This window comes from Tamandua tetradactyla, chromosome 20 (assembly GCF_023851605.1).
Source record: "Tamandua tetradactyla isolate mTamTet1 chromosome 20, mTamTet1.pri, whole genome shotgun sequence".
In the NCBI taxonomy this organism is placed as follows: Eukaryota; Metazoa; Chordata; class Mammalia; order Pilosa; family Myrmecophagidae; genus Tamandua; species Tamandua tetradactyla.
Genome location: NC_135346.1, coordinates 51,468,773 through 51,488,920, shown reverse-complemented (window position 1 = coordinate 51,488,920; position 20,148 = coordinate 51,468,773). Strand labels below are relative to the sequence as shown.

At 39.7% G+C, this 20,148-nt stretch overlaps 2 protein-coding genes and 1 long non-coding RNA gene across 9 annotated transcripts in view; 2 read left to right on the top strand and 1 right to left on the bottom strand.

Moving 5' to 3' along the window:
* LCP2 (lymphocyte cytosolic protein 2) overlaps positions 1 to 4,769 on the top strand; it is a 52,241-nt gene extending 47,472 nt beyond the window's left edge. For both annotated transcript variants that reach the window (XM_077137622.1, XM_077137621.1), the window contains exon 21: positions 1,743 to 4,769. In XM_077137622.1, coding sequence (XP_076993737.1) covers positions 1,743 to 1,865 — 123 coding nt within the window. In that variant the 3' untranslated portion in view covers positions 1,866 to 4,769. The remainder of the gene's footprint in view (positions 1 to 1,742) is intronic.
* C20H5orf58 (chromosome 20 C5orf58 homolog) lies at positions 4,222 to 11,276 on the bottom strand. Of its 6 annotated transcripts, none has more exons than XM_077137625.1 (4): positions 11,162 to 11,276; positions 10,254 to 10,344; positions 8,805 to 8,898; positions 4,222 to 4,505 (listed from the first exon to the last, which is right to left on the bottom strand). In XM_077137625.1, the coding sequence occupies exons 3-4, from the start codon at positions 8,896 to 8,898 to the stop codon at positions 4,357 to 4,359; spliced, it is 243 nt and encodes an 80-aa protein (XP_076993740.1). In that variant the 5' UTR covers positions 10,254 to 10,344; positions 11,162 to 11,276; the 3' UTR covers positions 4,222 to 4,356. The 6 variants fall into 6 exon arrangements, with proteins under 6 accessions (XP_076993740.1, XP_076993738.1, XP_076993739.1 ...); XM_077137623.1 differs by having other exon boundaries at positions 11,127 to 11,261; XM_077137624.1 differs by lacking the exon at positions 11,162 to 11,276 and adding an exon at positions 10,884 to 11,069.
* A 33-nt stretch (positions 11,277 to 11,309) lies between these two features.
* On the top strand, positions 11,310 to 17,218 carry LOC143664095 (uncharacterized). The gene is made up of 4 exons (XR_013166315.1): positions 11,310 to 11,424; positions 11,853 to 11,948; positions 15,045 to 15,130; positions 16,393 to 17,218. It is a non-coding gene; the product is annotated as an uncharacterized LOC143664095 (long non-coding RNA).
* Positions 17,219 to 20,148: the final 2,930 nt, after the last annotated feature.

Here is a 20,148-nt window from a genome sequence, read left to right as displayed (position 1 = left end):
TTCTCACCCATGTCTAGAGCAATGAATGAGGTTTTCCCTGATCTGATCACCAGGGATAGAGTGATCTGGGCAATGAAAGTGAAGTGTTGGCTGTGGAACCCTTCTGAGTGTGGTGGCGGCAGTGGGGACACAGCAAAGAGATGACGAAAGCACTGTTGTGCAGGGTCTGATCTCACTTTCAGACCCTGGGGATTTTGCCTGATCTTCTAACTCCTCTATATGCTATTTGCAATGGGGTGGGGTAGGGGTGCAAAAACCAAAACCAAAAACACAAACAAGAGCAATCCCAGGTAAAGGCATCATAATTATAATGCACAGGGCAAATGACACCCAATAGGTAGTTTAAAAACACATATTTTGTCTTTTGTTATTTGTTGGATGTAGATGAGAAAATTTTTTTGAAGTTCTATAGCAGAGTATTTTAAAGATTCCTAGAGTATAAGATCTTAGAGCAGTCATATCTATTCCAGAGTTCTGTTATTTCTAAATTCTGAGATGCTGAGCTATTTGTGTATAACTGGTTGTTCTCTGGAACTTTGGGTATTTGTGTGACACCCGAGACTCAGAGTTAGAGCTCTGAAGCTATGAAAGTCAGCATTATCCCTTACAGCAACTGCTTAAAAAGTTGAAAAAGTGATCAGACTTCGACTGGAGATGAATGAAGCTGATCTGGATATGACCGTGGTCAATCATAATACAGAGTAAAGGATGAAATTGAGTATTTTAAAACTTTAACTTCTGTGTGAGAACAAAGTAAGGATGTTATTTGGTGCAAAATTTTTATTTCTGGTAGCGCATTATCTAATTTAACTTGTATGGTCAGTTTATTTGAACACAGTAATTACATGGAATCTTAAATAGGGAGTGAGATCTTGTTGGTGTGTACAGCCTAGTGTGATGTCGTGATACACCCCAGAGTAATTTAGGCAGAGACTGAAAAAGTATTTGCAAAGTCCTCTTGGGGGACTGGGGAGAAAGGAGGCAATTTTAAACTTCCTCATCTGGGGAATTCCTGATATTCTCAGAAGCAGTGGGGCAACCAATTCAATAGGCTGAGCCCTTGATCTTGGGGCTTGCCCCTAGGAAACTTATTCCTGCAAAGGGGAGGTTAAGCCTACTTAAAATTATGCCTAAGAGTCACCCCCAGAGAACCTCTTTTGTTGCTCAGATGTGGCCTCTCTTTCTAAGCCAACTAGGCAGGTTGAACTCAACTGCCCTCCCCCTATGTGAGGCATGGCTTCCAGGGGTGTAAATCTCCCTGGCAATGTGGGACATGATTCCCAGGGATGAGCCAGGACCCAGCATCATGGGATTGAGGAAGCCTTCTAGACCAAAAGGGGAAGGAGAAAAATGAAATAAAATAAAGTTTCAGTGGCTGAGAGATTTCAGAGTTGAGAGGTTATGCTGGAGGTTATTCTTCTGTATTAGATAGATATCCCTTTCTAGTTTATGGTGTACTAGAGTGGCTAGAGGGAAGTACCTCGAACTGTTGAACTGTATTCTAGTAGCCTTGATTCTTGAAGATGATTGTATAACTATATAGCTTTTACAATGTGACCATGTGATTGTGAAAACCTTTTGTCTGATGCTCCTCTTATGCAGTGTATGACAGATGAGTAAAAAGTAAGGAAAAATAGGTAAATATTAGGGGGTAAGGGGTAAAAGGGGGTAAAAAAATCTGAGGGTGAAATTTATGCTCCCCATACTGATGTTGCTTCATCTCCCTATTTTTAATCTTTCAGGACTTTTTGTCTGTGGCAGATATTATTGACTACTTCAGGAAGATGCCACTTCTGCTCATTGACGGGAAAAACCGAGGTTCCAGATACCAGTGCACCTTAACGCATGCTGCCGGGTATCCATAGCAAGTCAGCTATGCAAAAGAGCCTTCCTCATGCCTCTGTTGCCTGCACCGGAAGATCAATCGCCTTCAGCAAACAAACACTTTGGACTGAATAGAATTCCTCAACGTGGAATACAAGGGTTTTGTTCTTTCCTTAAAAAAAAATGTTAGAAATGAAGACTGTCAGTACCCCATAATTTATTTAATATGCTTCAGTGTTTGTAAAGTGCATGAGTAATAATGTCCACACTTAAAAGTCTAGGAGTGCACTGTAATAATTCATTTGAGCAAAATAGATGTGTTTTTTAATACTCATTTCAAAGTATAGTCATTTACATAGCCACAGAAATAATTTGGGGCAACTTTAAAAGCCTTGAGACTATCTGGTTTGTGGTTTCACATAAAATTTTTTTAAATGGACAAACCTTTGTCAGTCAGAGGCAACCATCAGTTTTATTCAAATAATTAAAAAATTACTAGAATACACTTTCTCAGCAGCAATAATTTAAGAGGCTTAAAAATATAACTTCATTCATTCTTAGTCGGTGATTTTTTTCTGGGGGATTCTTGTGTACTTTTTAATGAAAAGGTAAATTGCATGTTGAGATAACTTCCTGGAATTAAAATTAATTTGCCTTTTTGCTTTACTTTTGGGTTCCTAAAACAAGTCATTGTTTAATCCATATATTTGATGTTTTAAAGAAAATTTAAGCTACAAATACCTACAGAAAAGCACTTTAGACGTAAGGCAGATTTGGCATTAATGCAACTGGATTTCAGTTGACACTTCACCACATCCCCACACCCATATCCCATCCACTCCATTCTACATCCAACTCCAAAAACATTGTCAAGTGGTATAGATTTTACTATAAACATCCTGGGAAGCTGAAACAGTAATGCACATATATGCAGAAAAATTTACTCAGACTTTCCTATTAGATACCTTTACTCTCTCTCTCCATCTCTCTCTCACACACACACAGCGTCATAAAGCCCTTTCTCTTCATCCTTCAAAAAAAGGCTCTATAAATCTTCCAAAGCAATTCAGTTCTTTCCTTTATCTTACCTATCTCACAACACAAAATGTTAGATGTTTAGCACAGCAAAAACCTGGTAATCAGCGAAACAATGACATTTAATTGTTTAAGTTTTACCCTTTGAGTCCTTGGTTATGTCACAAGTTTTTTCAACAATTTTTACTTTGATTTTCTGGGGGGTAAAAATTATCTTATTTCTTCAATTTCATGAGCTGAGAGCATGGGAAGGGATCTAGAAGTCATGATTCAAACTGAGTTATTCCTAAAATAACAAGTATGTGGAAACTTAACTAATGATGATAAAAATGGTTTTTCACAAAATTTCTTTACAAACCAGAAGTTTTCAATTTAAGATCCAGAATTTGAGTGTTCTTAGTGAAAAATTTGCATTCATTTACATATTTATTCAACAAGCATTTATTTAGTTCCTATATTGTGTCAAACACTGAGCTAGGTTTGGGTAGTGGAGATAGTAGATAACTACAGGTTCTGTGATGGAGTTGAACTTGCATCTTACTTCATGGTATTCCATCCTTAATGTTCAAAAATATCTAGAATGAAGTACATGGTAGATTTCAAAGCAACAATTTGATAGCAAATCTCGTTTAAAAGGTAAACCAAAGCTTGTTATTTTATCTCTAGTCTTTTGGTGGAAGGAGACAGAAATTATGAAGTTTTAGGATAAAGGTAACCTATTCTAAAATCAGTGGTGGATATGTTTTTCTATCACTAGCATTCTTTATCCTCTTCTTCAGGCACCAGCAACTCCATCTTTCTGCAGGTTGTTGCCTCCTTTGGCCATAGACCCTGTATATGACTCCAACCTTGCCAATCACAGTTGTGCTGGACCCTGTTCAGGGATAAACATCTAACTGAAGCTGAGCCATTCAGGCTCCATCTCTGGAATGTTAAGCACATAAGCTGGGCCAAAGGATCTTTCTTTTCTCTGGGGTCCTGAAAAGGGATTGCCATACATGCCTCTACTTGCTTCTAGCCACCATGGAGGAAATTAGTCTATAATAGGAACGGATTAGGCCATCACACAGAAAGAGAACCAGAGACAGCCATCTGATGAATCAGAGGAGTCCCTGAAATCTACTCCAACCATGGCCTCCAAGTCACATGCCCCAATTAATGTTTCAGCTAGCTTGAGCTTTTTGGGGGCTTATACCAGGAGAGTATCTTCAACCTGAGCCAAATTCAGACATAAGATAAAGGATAAGTAATGTAACTAATTTCTTTTGTCATACTCTTGTCATTAGTGAAATCAATCAACCATTCTTTGAAACAAAACAACAATGAAACAGCCTTCAAGAATATGAAATGATTATAACTCTACACAGTTTTATTTTTTTAGATCACATTAAATATAAACTCAATTCTCTGATTTTTTTTATTTCTACAATTAATACAGTCAAAAATTTTTAAAAAAGAATAAATACAGTTAGCCATTCATAGCAAACAAATAAGAAATCAGATAGAAAAACTATTAGAAGCAAGGGATACATCTGACATTTTAGACTCTTCCAAGAGGAAACTGTTTTCTGTTTCCTGTAAATCCTCTGTCTTCAGAGGACGATTAAAATGTAGAATAAGATCGCACAGCAGTAACTCGGAGAGTTCTGTGTAAAACAAAACAATGGAAGATATTAATCTTATTGTAGTACGTATGTGAGATAGACAACTATTATTGCTGTAAGTAACAACTAATTCCTAATTTAGTTTCTTTCAAATTATTGATCAAACCACAACTTAGGTGTGACCCACTCTGACTTAATTCAGATTTATGTAGAATAAAGCATGACGTAAAATTTTACTAGAGCATTCTTTAGCCAAACTCTTCTTACTAAATTCCAATTTGATTTATGCCAATTTGATTTATATATATTTTTAACTTATTATTTTTACCTAAGTTATACAACAAGCATGTAGTGTAAAGATGCAAACAGGTTTATAAGGCTTGTTACAGAAAATAGCAGTTCTTACCCTTCAGAGGCAAGCACTTTAAAATTATTTTGGTTTTGTTGCTTTTATTGTTATTTATTTCTGGTAGTCACTTCCATATCACTAAATGACAGGTGCTTTATGTGGGGTGGGGGTTGAGGGGGTGAGTATTATCTGCTTCTGACTATAGAAATTAAAATTTAGCTCTCTTTACTTACCCCCACCCCACGCCCAATAAACTATAGTACAATTTTTGCTAGCTCAATATTTAATGTTTATTTTTTGATTATGTAAATATCCTTTACAGCTGAATCTTTTAGTATGATAGTTCCCTTCCTTTAAGCTTCCCCCACCTCCAGCCCCAAGTTAATTTTGTTCTTTTCATTATTTAATTTTCACAAATATATCCCAAATATTCCCAGTTGGTTAAATCTCCTTTGGTAAATTCAAGCACCTTAGCTCTTCTGTTTTTGAAAACTCTCCCCTTTCCTGAAGTCTTCTGACCAGCTCTGGTCTGGAGTGACTGCTCTCCAGCATCGCTATTGAGAGCCTATCTTGGGAATTCCCTTCACTACTATTCTAGGGGCTCCTTCGAACCAGCATCTTTTGTCCTTCTCATTTGTTTTTTTCGGTTTGTGCTCTTTGGCAGATTACAGACTCAATAACTACCTGAGGGGAAACTTATATGTCTGAAAATTTGTCTCTCTGTATTCATTTTAGATTGACTGGGTATAGAAATCTGTGTTAGAAATAACGTTTCTTCAGATTTCCAAAGGCTGCATTCTCCTCTAGCTTCTAGTGTTGTTACTAAGAATTTCCATGATTCTCACCTTGTCTTTTTTCTTCTGGAAAGCTTTAAGGATCTTTTTGTTTTTTAGTGTTTTGAGATTTCACAATATTGTGCCTTAATATGGGTCTATTTCCTTCAGTTCTGGAAACTTCTTAGATTAGTTCTTTGATGAATTCCTCCCTTCTATTGTCTATGTTCTCTCCTTCTAATACTTCTGTTTATTGGATGTTGGCTCTCCTTAACTGATCTTCTAATTTTTTCCCCTAACACTTTCCATCTCCATCTATTTGTTCTACACTCTATATTTTCTTCATTTTATTTTCAACCCCTTCTAAACTATATAGTTTTTTTTATTTCTGCTGTCCCATATTTCATCTCCAATGTTCTTTTAATTTTAAAATATTAAATATTACTTTTCCTGCCAGTGTTCTGGTAGCCAGGTAGGTGAACAAAGCTGAGGATCTAATTCAGAATATAAACTTGGTCTTATTCCCCTGTTTTCTGTACAGTACTCCCTCCATCAACTGCGGCTAATGTCTTCAGGCCAGAGATTCCTTGTTTTATCAGTTCAAGAATAAACCTAGACTCTTCTGTCACAGAGAAAGATCAGTTGCCCAGTTAGGCAGCGGGGGGAAGAGACCTGAGAGATCTATACCTTTTTAAACAGACATTAAACTAGTCCTCCTGTTCTTAGCCCCACCTTTATCCCCACTTCTAGAGATCCTCATGCCACCGCTTATCAAGTCTTTGAAGATGTTTCTTGGTTTTACCCAGTCTGCATAGGGTTCAGATTTCTGGGGTGAATTAAATGTAACTACTTGCCCATTTGCTTTCCACTTTATCTCATCTTAAGATCTCCTTATCTTGTGGGTTTCTGTCTTTTTAAAATCACTTCAGATTTAAATGTGTTATATGCCAGTTACTAGTTACGTAAACCTGGGAAAGTTAGTTAATCTCTCTATGCCTGTTTCCGCATCTAAAATGATGATACCAGTTCCTATCTCATTGGGTTCTTACAAAAATTAAGTGAGTTCATTTATGTAAAGCTCTTGGAAAAATGCCTACAGACGGTAAATGCTATAAATGTTACCGGTATTATTATTTGAGGGAGGAAGTAAGAGCAAATGGAGTATTCATTCAATTTGCCATGTTTGCCAGAAATCTACCCCTTTTACTTCAGCTCTACAGGTAGGTGCCAGACCTCTCCACACAATTTTTCAGGAACACTTTACCATATATATATCATTTCTATTTTGTATCATGAAGGAATGATCCCCAAACTGGAAGAATTAGAGTAATGAAGTTTGGGAGGAATCTAAAGCTTCCTAATGGTTTTAAAGACATCTAGAACCATTTACTCATTTAATAAACATTTTCCAAGAACCTATTCTATTGAACTATGTTAAATGCTAGAATACCCTTAAGGAGCTTACAGTTGAGTGCTGACAGTAAGAGCAAATAAACACGCAATGTGGTAGGTGATCTGAAAGAGTAAATCGTGCATAATTCCGGCTCAAAAATTTTTCCAGTTAAGGTAACCTCACTAATAAGTAGCAGTTAACCTGGTATGGTGGTGCTGTTGGTGCTGCAGCAGTGGGCATTCCAGACGAAGACATATGTGTTAAAGCACAGTCACAGAAGAGAGCACGTATGGATATGCAAATAGTTCAGTATGGCTGGAGAACAGAATGCACAGGGAGAAAAGAATAGGGACTGGAGAGGTAGGTAGGAGTCTGATCACTGAAGGTCTTATAGTCCATTCTAGGAGTTTGGGACTTTAAGATGCCCATTAAGATTCGTATTTTAGAAAAATAAACCTAGCTATAAAAATGTTAACCATTAGATTCCTCAGAGCCTCTGCTAGTATGTACAGTGAACTTGTGAGAAGAAATATATAGCATAAAGCACTTCCCAAACTTGTTTGACCATAACAACACCACATTTTTTTTTCCAGACGATCTATTAGCATCTCTTGAGACAGGAATCACAGATTAAAGTCTGGGAAATGCTTCTTTAGGGAGAACACTTAGGAAAAAACTTAACAGGCACTCACTATTTGGTGCCTAACTAATAGCCATCCCCCTGCTCTTTTTGGTGGCAGAACCTGATTCCATTTGAAATGATCCTCTCCCCAATTCCAGAAGTAAATCCTGACTGGTCCAAGCTGGTCTTGGCAGTCTGTGCTTTTGATGCAAATCTGGTCAATGAAAGGAAAGGGGAAATGTGCTGGAGGGATCTGGGGAAAGGCTTATATTAAGAGTTACAGGCAGAAATAGCTTCTCTTCTTCCGCTAGGCAGGTCACTTCTGCAGATAATGACCATGAAGAGTGATAAACAGAGGGGAAAGATGCAAAGAATCGGGTCCCTAATGAAGTCTTGAAAGCTGTAAATTAACTTTAGGCCTGCCCCACCTTGGAACTTCTTGTTTAAGCCAGGTTAATTTGGTATTTTGTTACTTGCATCTGATGGCCTCGAAATGACAAGAAACTATCTTCAAATATCCAAGAGTAGTCATAAGGAGAATAACTACATATCCAGTGTAGTTTAGATATACAATCAATAGATGAAAGGAACAGGGGACAAATTTCAGCCAGTCCATAAGAAGAAATTGTCCAAAATAGAATAGGTTGACTAGTGAAGAGGGAGTTACCTGACTTAGGAAATGTTTAGTCAGGGATGGATTATCCCTAGAAATGTTCAGTGAGGGGAATTTTACATGCCATGGATAAAAGCTCATCTATGTGAAGTGAGTGATCTAGACCTATAAAGTCTAATCCTACTTTACTATACTCTGTTTAAAATGAACACCTCTAACTCACAGAATCAAACAAACATTTTTTATTTGGAAAGAACTTTAGGGGGTGAGTAAGGATTAATGGATACAGACAATGAATATTTCAGAATGTGACATCATCATGCAACAGGTGTCTGAAGTAAATTTAGAGAAGTTAGACAACATCATAAACTTGTCAGTGTGAGGATGAGAGTTCAGGTCCCCTTGCTCCCAGGTCAATGCTCAAACATAATTCTTTAGAGATCTATTCAATATTATATTGTGAACACTTCTTAAGAAATAGAGAAGTTCTCATTAGAGAGCAACATTTAGTCATGCTCCAACAGAACAACTGGCTGTACTATTTATTTTATAACAAGGGCATGCAAACATTTTCAGTGATTCTGTACCTACCTTTCATCTTCTTCAATTCCAAAGAAATTGTGCTAATGTTTTTAATTATGGCTTCCACATTAAGCTTGTGGTCACGTACATTATTCTTAAACATCTGATTTTCAAAGAGAAAAAAATAGAATATATATTCCAGAAATATTTATGGGTATATCTTTAAAACACTTAAATTTTCAGTATTTCTAAAAGGAAAATGTTATTCGAGGGTTGAAACACTGTGAATAGTCTTTGTAAATGATTAGATTTATAACAAAGAAAGGCATCAACTTGTTACTGTAAAAAGGGATTTTATAAAGCTTAACAGTAGCTAATTTTTCCTGCTTAATTTCGCTATTTACATATATCTTAGCTTCTGAAATATCCAGCAAAAGCATTTGTGTCATTTTGTATTCATGGCTATGCATTTGGTGTGAGTTAAGAATTATAAAGAAAAGAATTATGGGCCCCATCAGGTTGAAAATAAACAATCCGAGACTTTCCCAGGGCGGTTATCTGTTTCTCGCCCTTCCCCCCCCTGACTCCTTGCGCCTAAATCACTTGTTGTAAAACTGTGGCTATCTGCAATAGCCACTCCCATGACTCATGCTCAAGAAATGCTCGCTGTGAAACTGTTAAAAGTGCTTGTTGTAAAGCTGCTCTTATCTGCTTTTTGCAAAACAGCACCTGTGACCCATGCTCGACTCCCACCCCCCTCATCTTACCCCTTTTAAAAAACTTTTACAAGCTCAGGCGGGGGGCTCTCTGTTCCTGCGTGTTCAGCGAGCCCCACACATGTGTGGAAAATAAACCCCTTGCGTGTTGCATGAGAGAACGTCTCTTGGAGTCCTCCTTTGCGTGGCAAAATTCTCAAATTCTTACAGTTACGTAATATTTTCCCAACTGAAAACCCCTCCAACTAGAATTCTTAGAATGAGGTTTCTTCTTTAACCAAACTACATCCAAGCTATATATGGGGGCCTTATAGTGGAGATGGGGATGTCCCCTTCTCAGAAATTCTCAGTCTTATAAATTTCCTTACAATGTAGCAATTGTGTAAGATTTTCTCTAATTTTGTTTAGTCACTGTTTTTTTCCAACTAAACTCTAGGCTTATTCTTAAATGACAGAGCCCACTACAATTTCTTCAAGTATGTAGTAAAATTGAAAATGTGATTCAGTTAGAATTCATTGACTCAGTGATGGCAAAATGACCATTTTAATTTTACCTTTGGAAATTAGGGCAACACATTTTAACTATGGCTAACTGGAATATGTAAATCAATGTGTTACTATCTTATATATATAGTTCGTGTATTTAAGCAATTGCGTCAATAGAGAGAGAGAAGTGGTTCACCATTCAAACCTCTCAAAATGACTTGAAAAATAAAGTACAATTAGCACACAACTCCAGCAATGTGAAAGATGGGCAGTTATGGGTCAGGCTACTTGTTTAAAATAATGAAAACAAACTAACCTTTAAGTCACTTCCTTGCCTCTCCCTTTTCCTGAGCGGGGGAAATTGATTCTATTTCCCTTACTTTAGCACGTGCACTGCCTAAGGGCCTCTGTAAAGGAAATAACTTTGTTTTCCAGACATCAACAAACACAGGGCACTTTGCATCCACCTACAGGTGCCACACGCTAAAACGGGTATGGCAGCTGTCTTACTTGGGTATGCCAGACCAAAAGATTGGGGGCTGAGGGAAGGGGTAAGATGTTAAGAAATAAAGGGACCCCGGTGAAGGGGAATTGAAGAGCTTGAAAAATGAGCAACATGTAACAGGAATACATGTTTAAAAAAAAAAAAAAGGTGCAGAGCAGCAATAAAGGGACAGAGAAACGCCCACGATCGCCTCCGTCCCCACTCGGGGGTCGGCTGTTCCGAGCCTTCCAGCGCCAAGCGGATGCGTGGGCAGCGACACGGGGGAAGGGAGAGGGGTCAGGGCTGTGTCAATCAAGCCTTCCCAGGGAGCTCCGACAGGTCAAGTCTCCAGAGAAAGGAGAGGCAGGTCAAAGCGCACTTCCCCAGGGGGGGAGGTGTGGACACCACGCTCTGGTGTCGCTGGGGGCAGGTGAAGCGTAGACGGGACAGAGGTCAACATACTGTAGACAGGAGGCGCTTCTACTACCACCGTGGCCGGGGGCAGCGCAAACCCTTCACCCCGAGAAGCAATTATCATCGCCGCAGTTCAGACTCTAAAGGCAACCGAGACTTCTCGGCCATCGGACGCCCCGAGACGCCCGCGTCCACAGGGGCCGCGAGGTGGGAGGCCTGGAAGCCACCCAGCCCGCCCGCCCAGGGATGAAAGAGCCAAAAGCAGCCCGGAAGTTTCCGAACAGTCCTCACCAACCCAAACCGGACTCAGAGAAAGTAAAGCGCGCCTGGAGTGAGCCTGGCCTGAGGACAACCCGGTTCCTGACAGGACCCACCCACAGAAGCGTCCGCGAAGGCCGTTCCCCGGATGCGTCGAGCGGGCGGTGAAAGCGAGGCCGGGCTTTCTGATTGGTCGGCTTCGCGGCCCGAGGCATCCTGGGAGTTGTAGTCCCAGGCCCGGGCCCGGAAGTGGAAATTATGAATGCCTGGACGAATTCTCCCTCGTGACACGCCCCGGCTTCTTGAGCTATCCCCTTCCTAACAAGCCACTGCGAGTAGTCTGCTTATTTTCTATCTGATTATCTTTGGTTTAACACTGAATCTGTTGTTCACGGGTAGATGAGGAGAGACATGGGAGAAATGAGCCTCAGACTTAGCAGTACCTAATTGTAATTTTGGAAAAATATGTCTTCTTTCATTTTCCTCATGTTCCAGCATGAGAGGAAGGAACTAGGTCGTTGTTTCCTAGATTTCACCCGTTCTTGGACCCCTGTGATGGTTGTTTGCTATAGCTGTGTACTTCCTGTATTATTTACTTAATAACTTTAAATTTACTGCCTTTTAAAATTTAAATTTGCTTTAAAAATCGTTACATCGCCAATGTGGATGGAATAAACATAACCAGAAGGAAATAGGAAAAATAAGGACAATGAAAATAAAACTGTTCTTAAATCATCTAGATACTCTTGTCTTCTGCAGGTTATGACCCTGAAGCCTGTTTTCTGTTTGTTAAAATGAGTGATTATTGATTGTTGGAGAAGCGTTAACGGCAGTTTCGCACAGAGACTTTCTTTTGTAGGTAATCCAGGGGTTTGAAAGAGAGTTGGAAGGGGGATGACTTTCCCTGTGTGCTTGCACGTTGTTTAATGCCTTTGTACCACATAAAAACTCTCATCGCCCTAGTGGGAATTGTCCCAACCTTTGTGGAGCCCAGGATGCCCTCCCATATCCCTTCCCCTTGTAAGACTCACCCTGCTTCTGGAAGGAGCCTTTCTGAATTAACCCCCTACAACTCTGCAGTTCCCTACCAGTGTCTCTACCAATTGCCCCCTCACTTAACATTTTAATTCTGAACACTTGCTCACGTCTGAGTCTAGCATTTTCTTAATTCTGTACGTGCACTGAACAGTTGTCATATAACTCTCCAAGTGAGTGGTGAGTGGGGCAAAAAAGAGGAGTAGAAAATCAGTGAACAAACATGCTTGAGCACTTACTGTGTATCACACATTACATTTAAGAGCAGCTCTCTGAGGCAGGTGTCATCACCTTAAATGAAGCTTGAATTCAGAGAGCTCAGTCTTCTGCTCAGCAGCCCAAAGCCAAGAAAGGGCAGATCCCAGGTTTGGCTCCTGTCTGTGAGTCTCCAGGGCCTTCTATTCCTCCTTCTACACCACATTGTCTCCCAGAGTAGAAGACCATTTCATGAAACAATGAGCAAGCACATTATGGTCCCCAGACATTTCAGGTTCCTTGGATCTTTGAATCTAAATACACATGTACCAGTGCACATACATGCATGCATACACACATATGCATACATACACACACAAGGAATGACTAACATAGAGTAAGCCACGCTTATTTTAGAAGTCAAGGACATTAACAAAATCAAACGAAAATAGCTATCATCAAGAGCTTTATAAAAGCAAGGATAATTTAAGATCAAAAAGGAAAGGGGAACAGAGACCTGGGTTTGATTCCCAGTGCCTGCCCATGTAAAAAAAAAAAAAAAAGAAGAAAGACTATAATTTCAAGCCTAGCTTAAAAGAAAGTTTACAGGATATGCCCTCCACCCCCAACCCCCTCGCCCCCCACTCCTGCACCATACTTTGATGCAGACTAGTGACCCATATGATTCCAGACATGTGTTTGAAAAACTCCTAATAGATAATAGCAGGAAATAAGGTGTTTAGGCCCAGTAGGGTGAGAAAGCAGGTAGGTTGAATAGAGTTAAGTTGGAGAATCTTGGAAATCAAGTGATGCTAGGGGCAGAGTTTGAATCCTCCCAAACCTACTGAACCAGCTCACAGGACCCATCAAGTGTTGGCAGCATCTGACTCTGCCTCAGTTACCTGCCTGTTAGGATCCTCTCACAGGACTCCCAACAGTCAGGACTTCAGATGGAATCGCAGGACCCTGCACCTTTCCAGAGTGCTGATCACATCTTATGAATAGATTCAAATTACTGTAATTTGGAAAAGATTATCATTAAGCCTTTTTTTTAATTAAAAGAATAATCAACTTTGTGTTTATTTTAAATGAGTAAGAGGGAAAAAGAGATCTGAATTCAGAAAAAGATCATAATAATGTCTTTCCCTCCCTCAAAATGTCTTGGAGCACTACCTATTATAGTGTTTTTTCCTGCTTAAAAAACCTGTAGATTCTTTTTATTTTCCCCTAAAGAAGATAAAACTTTACAAGCATGATTTGCTGCTTAAGGCTTGGGACTGTTAAAGATGAGGCTCTAAAAAAAATCTATTCTTCCTTAATTAGTTTGCGAATGCAACACTTTACTGGTGGCCAACATAGGCTGCAGTTTTTGGTTCTAGAGTTAATTAAATCAAGGAGATTAAAAAGCTGGTAAAATTTTCCCATAAAGAGGAAAGCTGTTATCGAACAAGGTGTTGAAGCCTCAGTGATGAAGCCTCAGCCAGTGTGTGCACCACAGTTAATTTTATTACAAATTCTTGACACAAAATCTTCACTTCCAGGAAAACAAATTGAGTAAATGGTCTCCCGTTCTCATCCTCCTCACCGATTCTCAATTAAAAATACTGGCCTCTCCACACCCAGAATTGACTTCCTGCTGGATCAAAAATTCCCTTCTGAACATTGCTTTGTACAACCCCTGTGCACACAAATTCGGGAGGTAACAACTCAAACACATGTTAGGATCATTACCTGAGGGGCATAGCTGGTGTCCGAAAGAGCTAACATTAAGAAAACCAATGTTTTGCCCAAAGAAAATCACATAAAGGGAGCAAGAAGGCAAGTGTTTTCTGCCCCAGCGGTCTGAAGTAAAAGTTGAATTCCCTGCTTGCTGTCTTCTCCAGGCAGCTGCCGTTACTTTGTCTAAGTCATTTTTTTTTTCTTCAGAATAAATGCTTCTGAAATATAGAAAGATGTTAATAACAAAAATCTACATGGCTTGCTATGTTAACTGAAATGTTTTCACTTCTAATTAAAAAATTACAGTACGTGTTTCCTTTTGAAACAGGAAGCTATTCATCAAATAGAGTTTCCAGAAAGAATATAGTATTTCCAGTTAAATTTGAATTTCAGATAAATAGCAGATAACTATTTTAGTGTAAGTATATCCCGGATGTTGCTTGGTACATACTTACACTAAAAATTTATTCCTTATTTATAAGAAACTCAAATTTAACTGGGCATCCTGTACTTACATTTGCTAAATCTGGCAACTCTGGACCCAAAACACTTCAACTATGAGAAAGAAAAGCAGATTGTGTAGGCTTGTGCATTCAGTAGGTATAGAAGCCAATGTTGAGGTTTTACAACTTTATGTTCCAAATAGCAAAATAGATGTACTTACTGTGTCAGAATTTGGCTCCTTTCTTCCTTCAACATCCTTGTAATGCAAGAAAGAAGCTGTTCAGTCTTTGAGAAAGCAGATGGGTAGAGGATGACAATATTCAACATGGCACCGTGTTTTGACAGTTGCTTTCTATCCCTTTTTGTCTGAAAAGTCTTTGTGCTTGGCTTTTTAGAAAATGCCTCCATCTAGTAAGCTGTATTCAAGACATGATGCTCTGTTTGTTTTCAGAGATCCACCAATCAGAGAATGCCCTTCTCTGTACCGAAATAAAATATGTTTCTAATCCTATCATGTCATCCTGCAACTCTCAACAGTATTTCTTCTGTTTATTAAAGACATAGATCCTGATCAGATGTCATCTCCCTCTGGGCAGTATCCTGACCCTCCACCCCCACTTCATTAGCCAGCCATGCAATGAAAAGTGAGCATCTTTATAAAAAGACGTATTATGTTCACAAAGTCAATTACAATGGCATATAAGTGTGTACTTACTTTTTTGATATTAAAAAATATATATGTGCAGAAAAACAAGTTTGGAAAAATATACACCAAAATATTAATAATGATGATCTCTGGGCAGTGAAAGTTATGAGTGATTTTATTTTGTTGTATGTACTTCTTTTGCCTACCTGTAACTTTACCCCCAGCCCTCTTCTCTATATCTTAAACTCTCCAGGGCATTTCTCAGCACCACCCATCACTTTCAGTGCAACACCAATTGCTTCAAAGCAGAGATTTGCAAACTTTACAGTGTAAAACAGATACTTAGGGTGCTTGGGAAAATGCAGATTCCAAGGCCCACTCCAAAAACTCTGATTTAGTAAATGGAGTGAGGGGGAGTGTTCCTGACTCTGCAATTGTTAATTCCCCCTCCTACCATTTTAATGTAGGTGTTGGTCTGTGGACTTTACTTTGCAGAACACTGGCTTACAGCTTGAGTGGGTATTTTCTACAGTTCACAAAAGAGTGATCCACAGCTGAAATGTATTTGGACTATTGATGCCAGAATCGGATGGTATATAGTGGGGTGGGGGTGGGTTGAGATAAGGGGTAAAAAAAATTTTAAGCAGACTGTAATACTAGTGGTCAATGAGAGGGAGAGGTAAGGGGTATGGGATGTATGGGTTTTTTCTTTTTTCTTTTTATTTCTTATTCTGAAGTGATGCAAATGTTCTAAAAATGATCATGGTGATAAATACGCAACTATGTAATGATATTGTGAACCACTGATTTTATACTTTGGATGGACTTAATGGTGCATGAAGATATCTCAATAGAAATATTTAAAAAAAAAAAAAAAAACAGCGTGATGCCAAATATAAAGAGAAGAGCAGTGGAGGGGAGCCCAAGGAGAAGACTGAAAGTGATCAGAGAGGCAAAAAGAATGTGTTAACAGAAACCAGGAGAAGAGTTTCAAAAAAGAGGGAGCCAGCAATGTTAAACACCACAGAAAGGTCAAGTACAAGTACACAGGAGAGTAGAAGACATTGGATCTAGCAATTAAGGAGGTCCTTGGTGACCTTCTAAGAGCAGTTTCAATGAGGTCATGTGGGAGACACTTTTGATTACCTACCCAAAAGTCATTTTCCCATCCTTCTTCCTTACTGGCAGGAACTATCTCCCATATAGTAGCTCAGATATGCCAGATTCTGTCTCAAACACCTCTCCTTTCTTTAAATCTAGGGGTGAACAGGGTCCCAGTTCTGGACAATGACCCTTGAGAGGAAGTCTTCTGGAAGCTTCCAGAGAAGATTTTCCTCCCTAAACAAGAGATATATTCAGGGAAAAATCTTCAACTCCTTCCCTTCCTGCCTTGAAGTTGTCATGAATGTTTGTGCTGTTCAGAGCTGTGGTAGCCCTCTTGGAACTATGAAGGGACAAGACCAAGAATGAAGCAAATCACCCTGAGGATCGTAAAGAGGCAAATGAGATAAGCCTGGATCCTTGATGACATTACTGAGTAGCTGAATTACTAAACCTGGAGATACCCACTTCTGGATTTTGTTATCTGAGATAAATAAATGTTCTTATTGCTTAAAAAAGAAAAATAGAATTGGGTGGTATTACTTTTTTTCTTTGTGTATAACTGGCAGCCACAATCAGGTTCATTTAATTAGACAGGGACATGTTTGGGGGTGGATGGCCTTCCCTGGCACAGCAGAGAACACCCAGTCTGGTGTTTCCCAGACTCCTGAAGTCTGCTACCTTCCCTCAGGTGGGGAGGAAGGAGATGGCAGTCTAGTTTCAAGTTCTTTCTAATTTAGCTCTTTACTTCTTCTGTTTCCTAGCCTTAACTTTTTCTGTTTGGTTTTACTTGTCAAAAGAGAAGTTCAGTGCTTAGGTCTGACATTTTATGTGTGTGTGTGTGTGTTTTAATTTACTTTTTATAGGTCACATTTTCTGGTAATACTTCTATCTCCGCTTCCCTTCGTTCTCCTAGTCCAGAGCACGACCACTTCTGTCTGTGCTGCTGGCAACAGCATCTTTACTGATTTCCCACTGCCACTCTTGCCTCTTGTGATCTACTCTACATGCTACAGCTGGGTGAGCTTTTGCTAAATGTCAGTTTGGCCATGTCATTCTCAGGCTTAAAATCCTCCAGTGGTTTCCTGTAGTGCTTGGAATAAACACTTAACTCCTGACCCTGGTCTCTATCGCCCTACCTGCTCCAGTGCTTTTTCCTTTTGCTCTTCTCTCAGCCCCAGCACATGCCAATTGTTCTGCAGTGAAAGGCAGGCTCAGGGCTGTTCTAAAAGGCAACCACGGGCCTGAGAGTTTCACAACAGCCTCAAGTGGGAAGGATTGCGAATCTGGTCTTTGATAAAAGAACTATCCTGGCTGTGGATCATCATTTGAATAAAAATCAAATGACATAGGATCTGTCCAAAATGAAGGATGTTTTAATACTTTGCGTGTAAAAACATGGATATTTTGCTTCTTTTTTATTAAACAGATTTTATTATTTTTCAGAATCTTGTCAGCATAATCATTTTATGGGTGGATGAAATATTCAGCACTGTTGCTGCATGAGTTCTTTCCCAGCAATTACCTTGTGGCACTTTTGCTGTAATTAGGTTTTCGCCTAGGATTTTTCCCCAGGTCTGTGTAGTAAATGAAATATGACCAGAATTTAAATTTTTCAATTGCAAGCAAGCATAGCGCATAAACACACAACAGAGCCATGAATTCCAAACCATGAGCTGTTGCTGGGGGGCAGCCGCTCTGAAAATTAAAGTGGAAATAAAGCTACTGACTGGTAAGCGAAAAGTGGCCCCCAAAGGGAGCAGATCTCCCCAGCCATGCATGTTTCTATCCAGCAGTGCGAGCTCTTGATTACAAATTCTTCAGTGTGAAACTGACAATTTAAGGAACAGGCAGTGGGTTTGTGTTAAAATAATCTATGGAGGTTTGAATGGATTCTGTATGGATTCCTATGAATTCTTGAGCCCAGATCAAAAGGTATTTATTTGGCCACTGCAGTCCAGAGCCCTCTGGATTATGCAGCCTGGACGTGGTGTTCTCTATGAGCTACTCAAGGATCTGTCTAGAGATTTGGGCACAGGATCTGCTCTCTCCCAGCAGCTGCAGCTTCTGCTGACCTGTCTATAATTGCTCCTGTGAGGTCCTCTACCGACCACCTCTTGCAAAAGAAGAAATTTTAGGAGTCCACGCTGTTGGAGACTTTGACAAATCGTCTGTCTCCATGAGCCGATACACTTTTTTTGAACATTTATCTACAAGAAGCCTGAGGCTGGGTAAAAGAAGCTCACATATTTTAAACTTATGGAGTACCACACATTTATTCATGTGACAAATCTTTCTTGAATAATTTCATTTGTGTCATACACTGCATTAAGTTCTAGGCATAGAGCAATGAGCCAAAATCAACAGGTCTCTCGCTCTCAGGGAACTTTCAGTCTGGAGGAGAAGACAGACCCAAGTCAACAAGTCAGACAAATACGTATTAAGTGACAATTTAATTAGGCACTGTCAAGGTAGGAGACCTGCAGTTGTCGGGGGGTGAGATGGCTGGAACAGCTGTCAGGAAAGGCTTCCCTTAAGAAGTGACATTGGGGCTCAGATGAGAAGGAAAGAAGACCCTTGCAGACAGAGGGAACAGCATGTTCAAAAGCCCTGCAGCAGGAGGCAGCCTGGTAAATGGGAGGACCTGAAAGAATAGTGGCCAGGCTGGAGTGCAAGAAGCGAGGGGGAGCCCAGGGTAAGATGAGGCTAGAGCGGGGGTCAGGGGCCAAACCATACCTGGCCATTTGGGCTGTCAGAAAGGATTATGGTCTCTATCCTGATACCTGTAGGAAGCAATAATGGAGGATTTAAGCTGGTGGGGCAAGGGAATGGTAGTGGTTGATAAGATCATATTTGTGGTTTGGAAAGATGATCCTTTACTTCATGATGGAGAACAAATTGGAAGGGGAAAAGAGTGCAAGAAATCCAGTTAGGAGCCCACTGAAGTATTCCGTGCAAAAGTGCCTTGTTTAAAGTGGTGGCAGAATAGATGGAAATGAGGAGATTAGAGAACTGCAGAGGAGGTAGAATCAACCCAGACTTGGTGAAGGGGATTTGTGGTGATGGAAGGATGAAGATGTTAAGCACAGTCTACACTATCTCGTTTAATTCTTACAGCTGTGCAAAATGTCCCCATTTTACACATGATAAATTTGATCTCAGGATCTTTTGGCTGGCAAGCAGCTGAGTCATATGCCTTCTGTTCCACCATATTGTCAATAAGATTGTATGGAATACTTACCTAAGAATTCATCTCACTCCAAAGCCTCTCAAATATATCCCCTACATTCTTGAGACTACTCCAAAATGTTTGTTATATTTGTCTTCTTGTCTGTCTGTCCCACTAGACTATGAGTTTATGGAAGCCTTGGATCAGGCCTTATTTGCTTCTGCATTTCCAGTATTTAGTCCAGTACCAGTACCTGGCTCAGAGTGGGAATCAGAGAGTGTTGAGTGAATAATAAACATTCCCCAGTCTCTTATAGGAGGGAACCAGTGTTTTAAAACACTTTCTAACTGCCCTAATTCTCACTGGTATCAGACTACAGTCTTGGAATTTTTGCTGGAAGGACTCAGAAAGGACTTTCAGGATTTTCAAAGGAGGAACTGGAGGCTTCTAGCAGCATAATGTGGTTAAAAAAATAACACAGGCTTTGAACTCACTTGGATCTGAATTTAAATCACAGTTTCCCAATCCATAAACTGTGCATCCTAGAGTCCTTATTTTCGCTGAGCCTTCAGTGTCTTTGTGTGTAAAATGAGGATAGTTCAAGTATTTACTTAATATTTGTGGTTTGGAAAGATGATCCTTTACTTCATGATGGAGAACAAATTGGAAGGGGAAAAGAGTGCAAGAAATCCAGTTAGGAGCCCACTGAAGTATTCTGTGCAAAAGTGCCTTGTTTAAAGTGGTGG

What these genes read in the sequence shown, in the direction of transcription:
- C20H5orf58 (XM_077137625.1), bottom strand. Translation starts at nt 8,898, where the DNA reads ATGTTTAAGAATAATGTACGTGACCACAAGCTTAATGTGGAAGCCATA. An exon ending in GGAATTGAAGAAGATGAAAG is followed by an intron (nt 4,506 to 8,804) that starts GTAGGTACAGAA and finishes TGTTTTACACAG; the next exon opens with AACTCTCCGAGTTACTGCTG.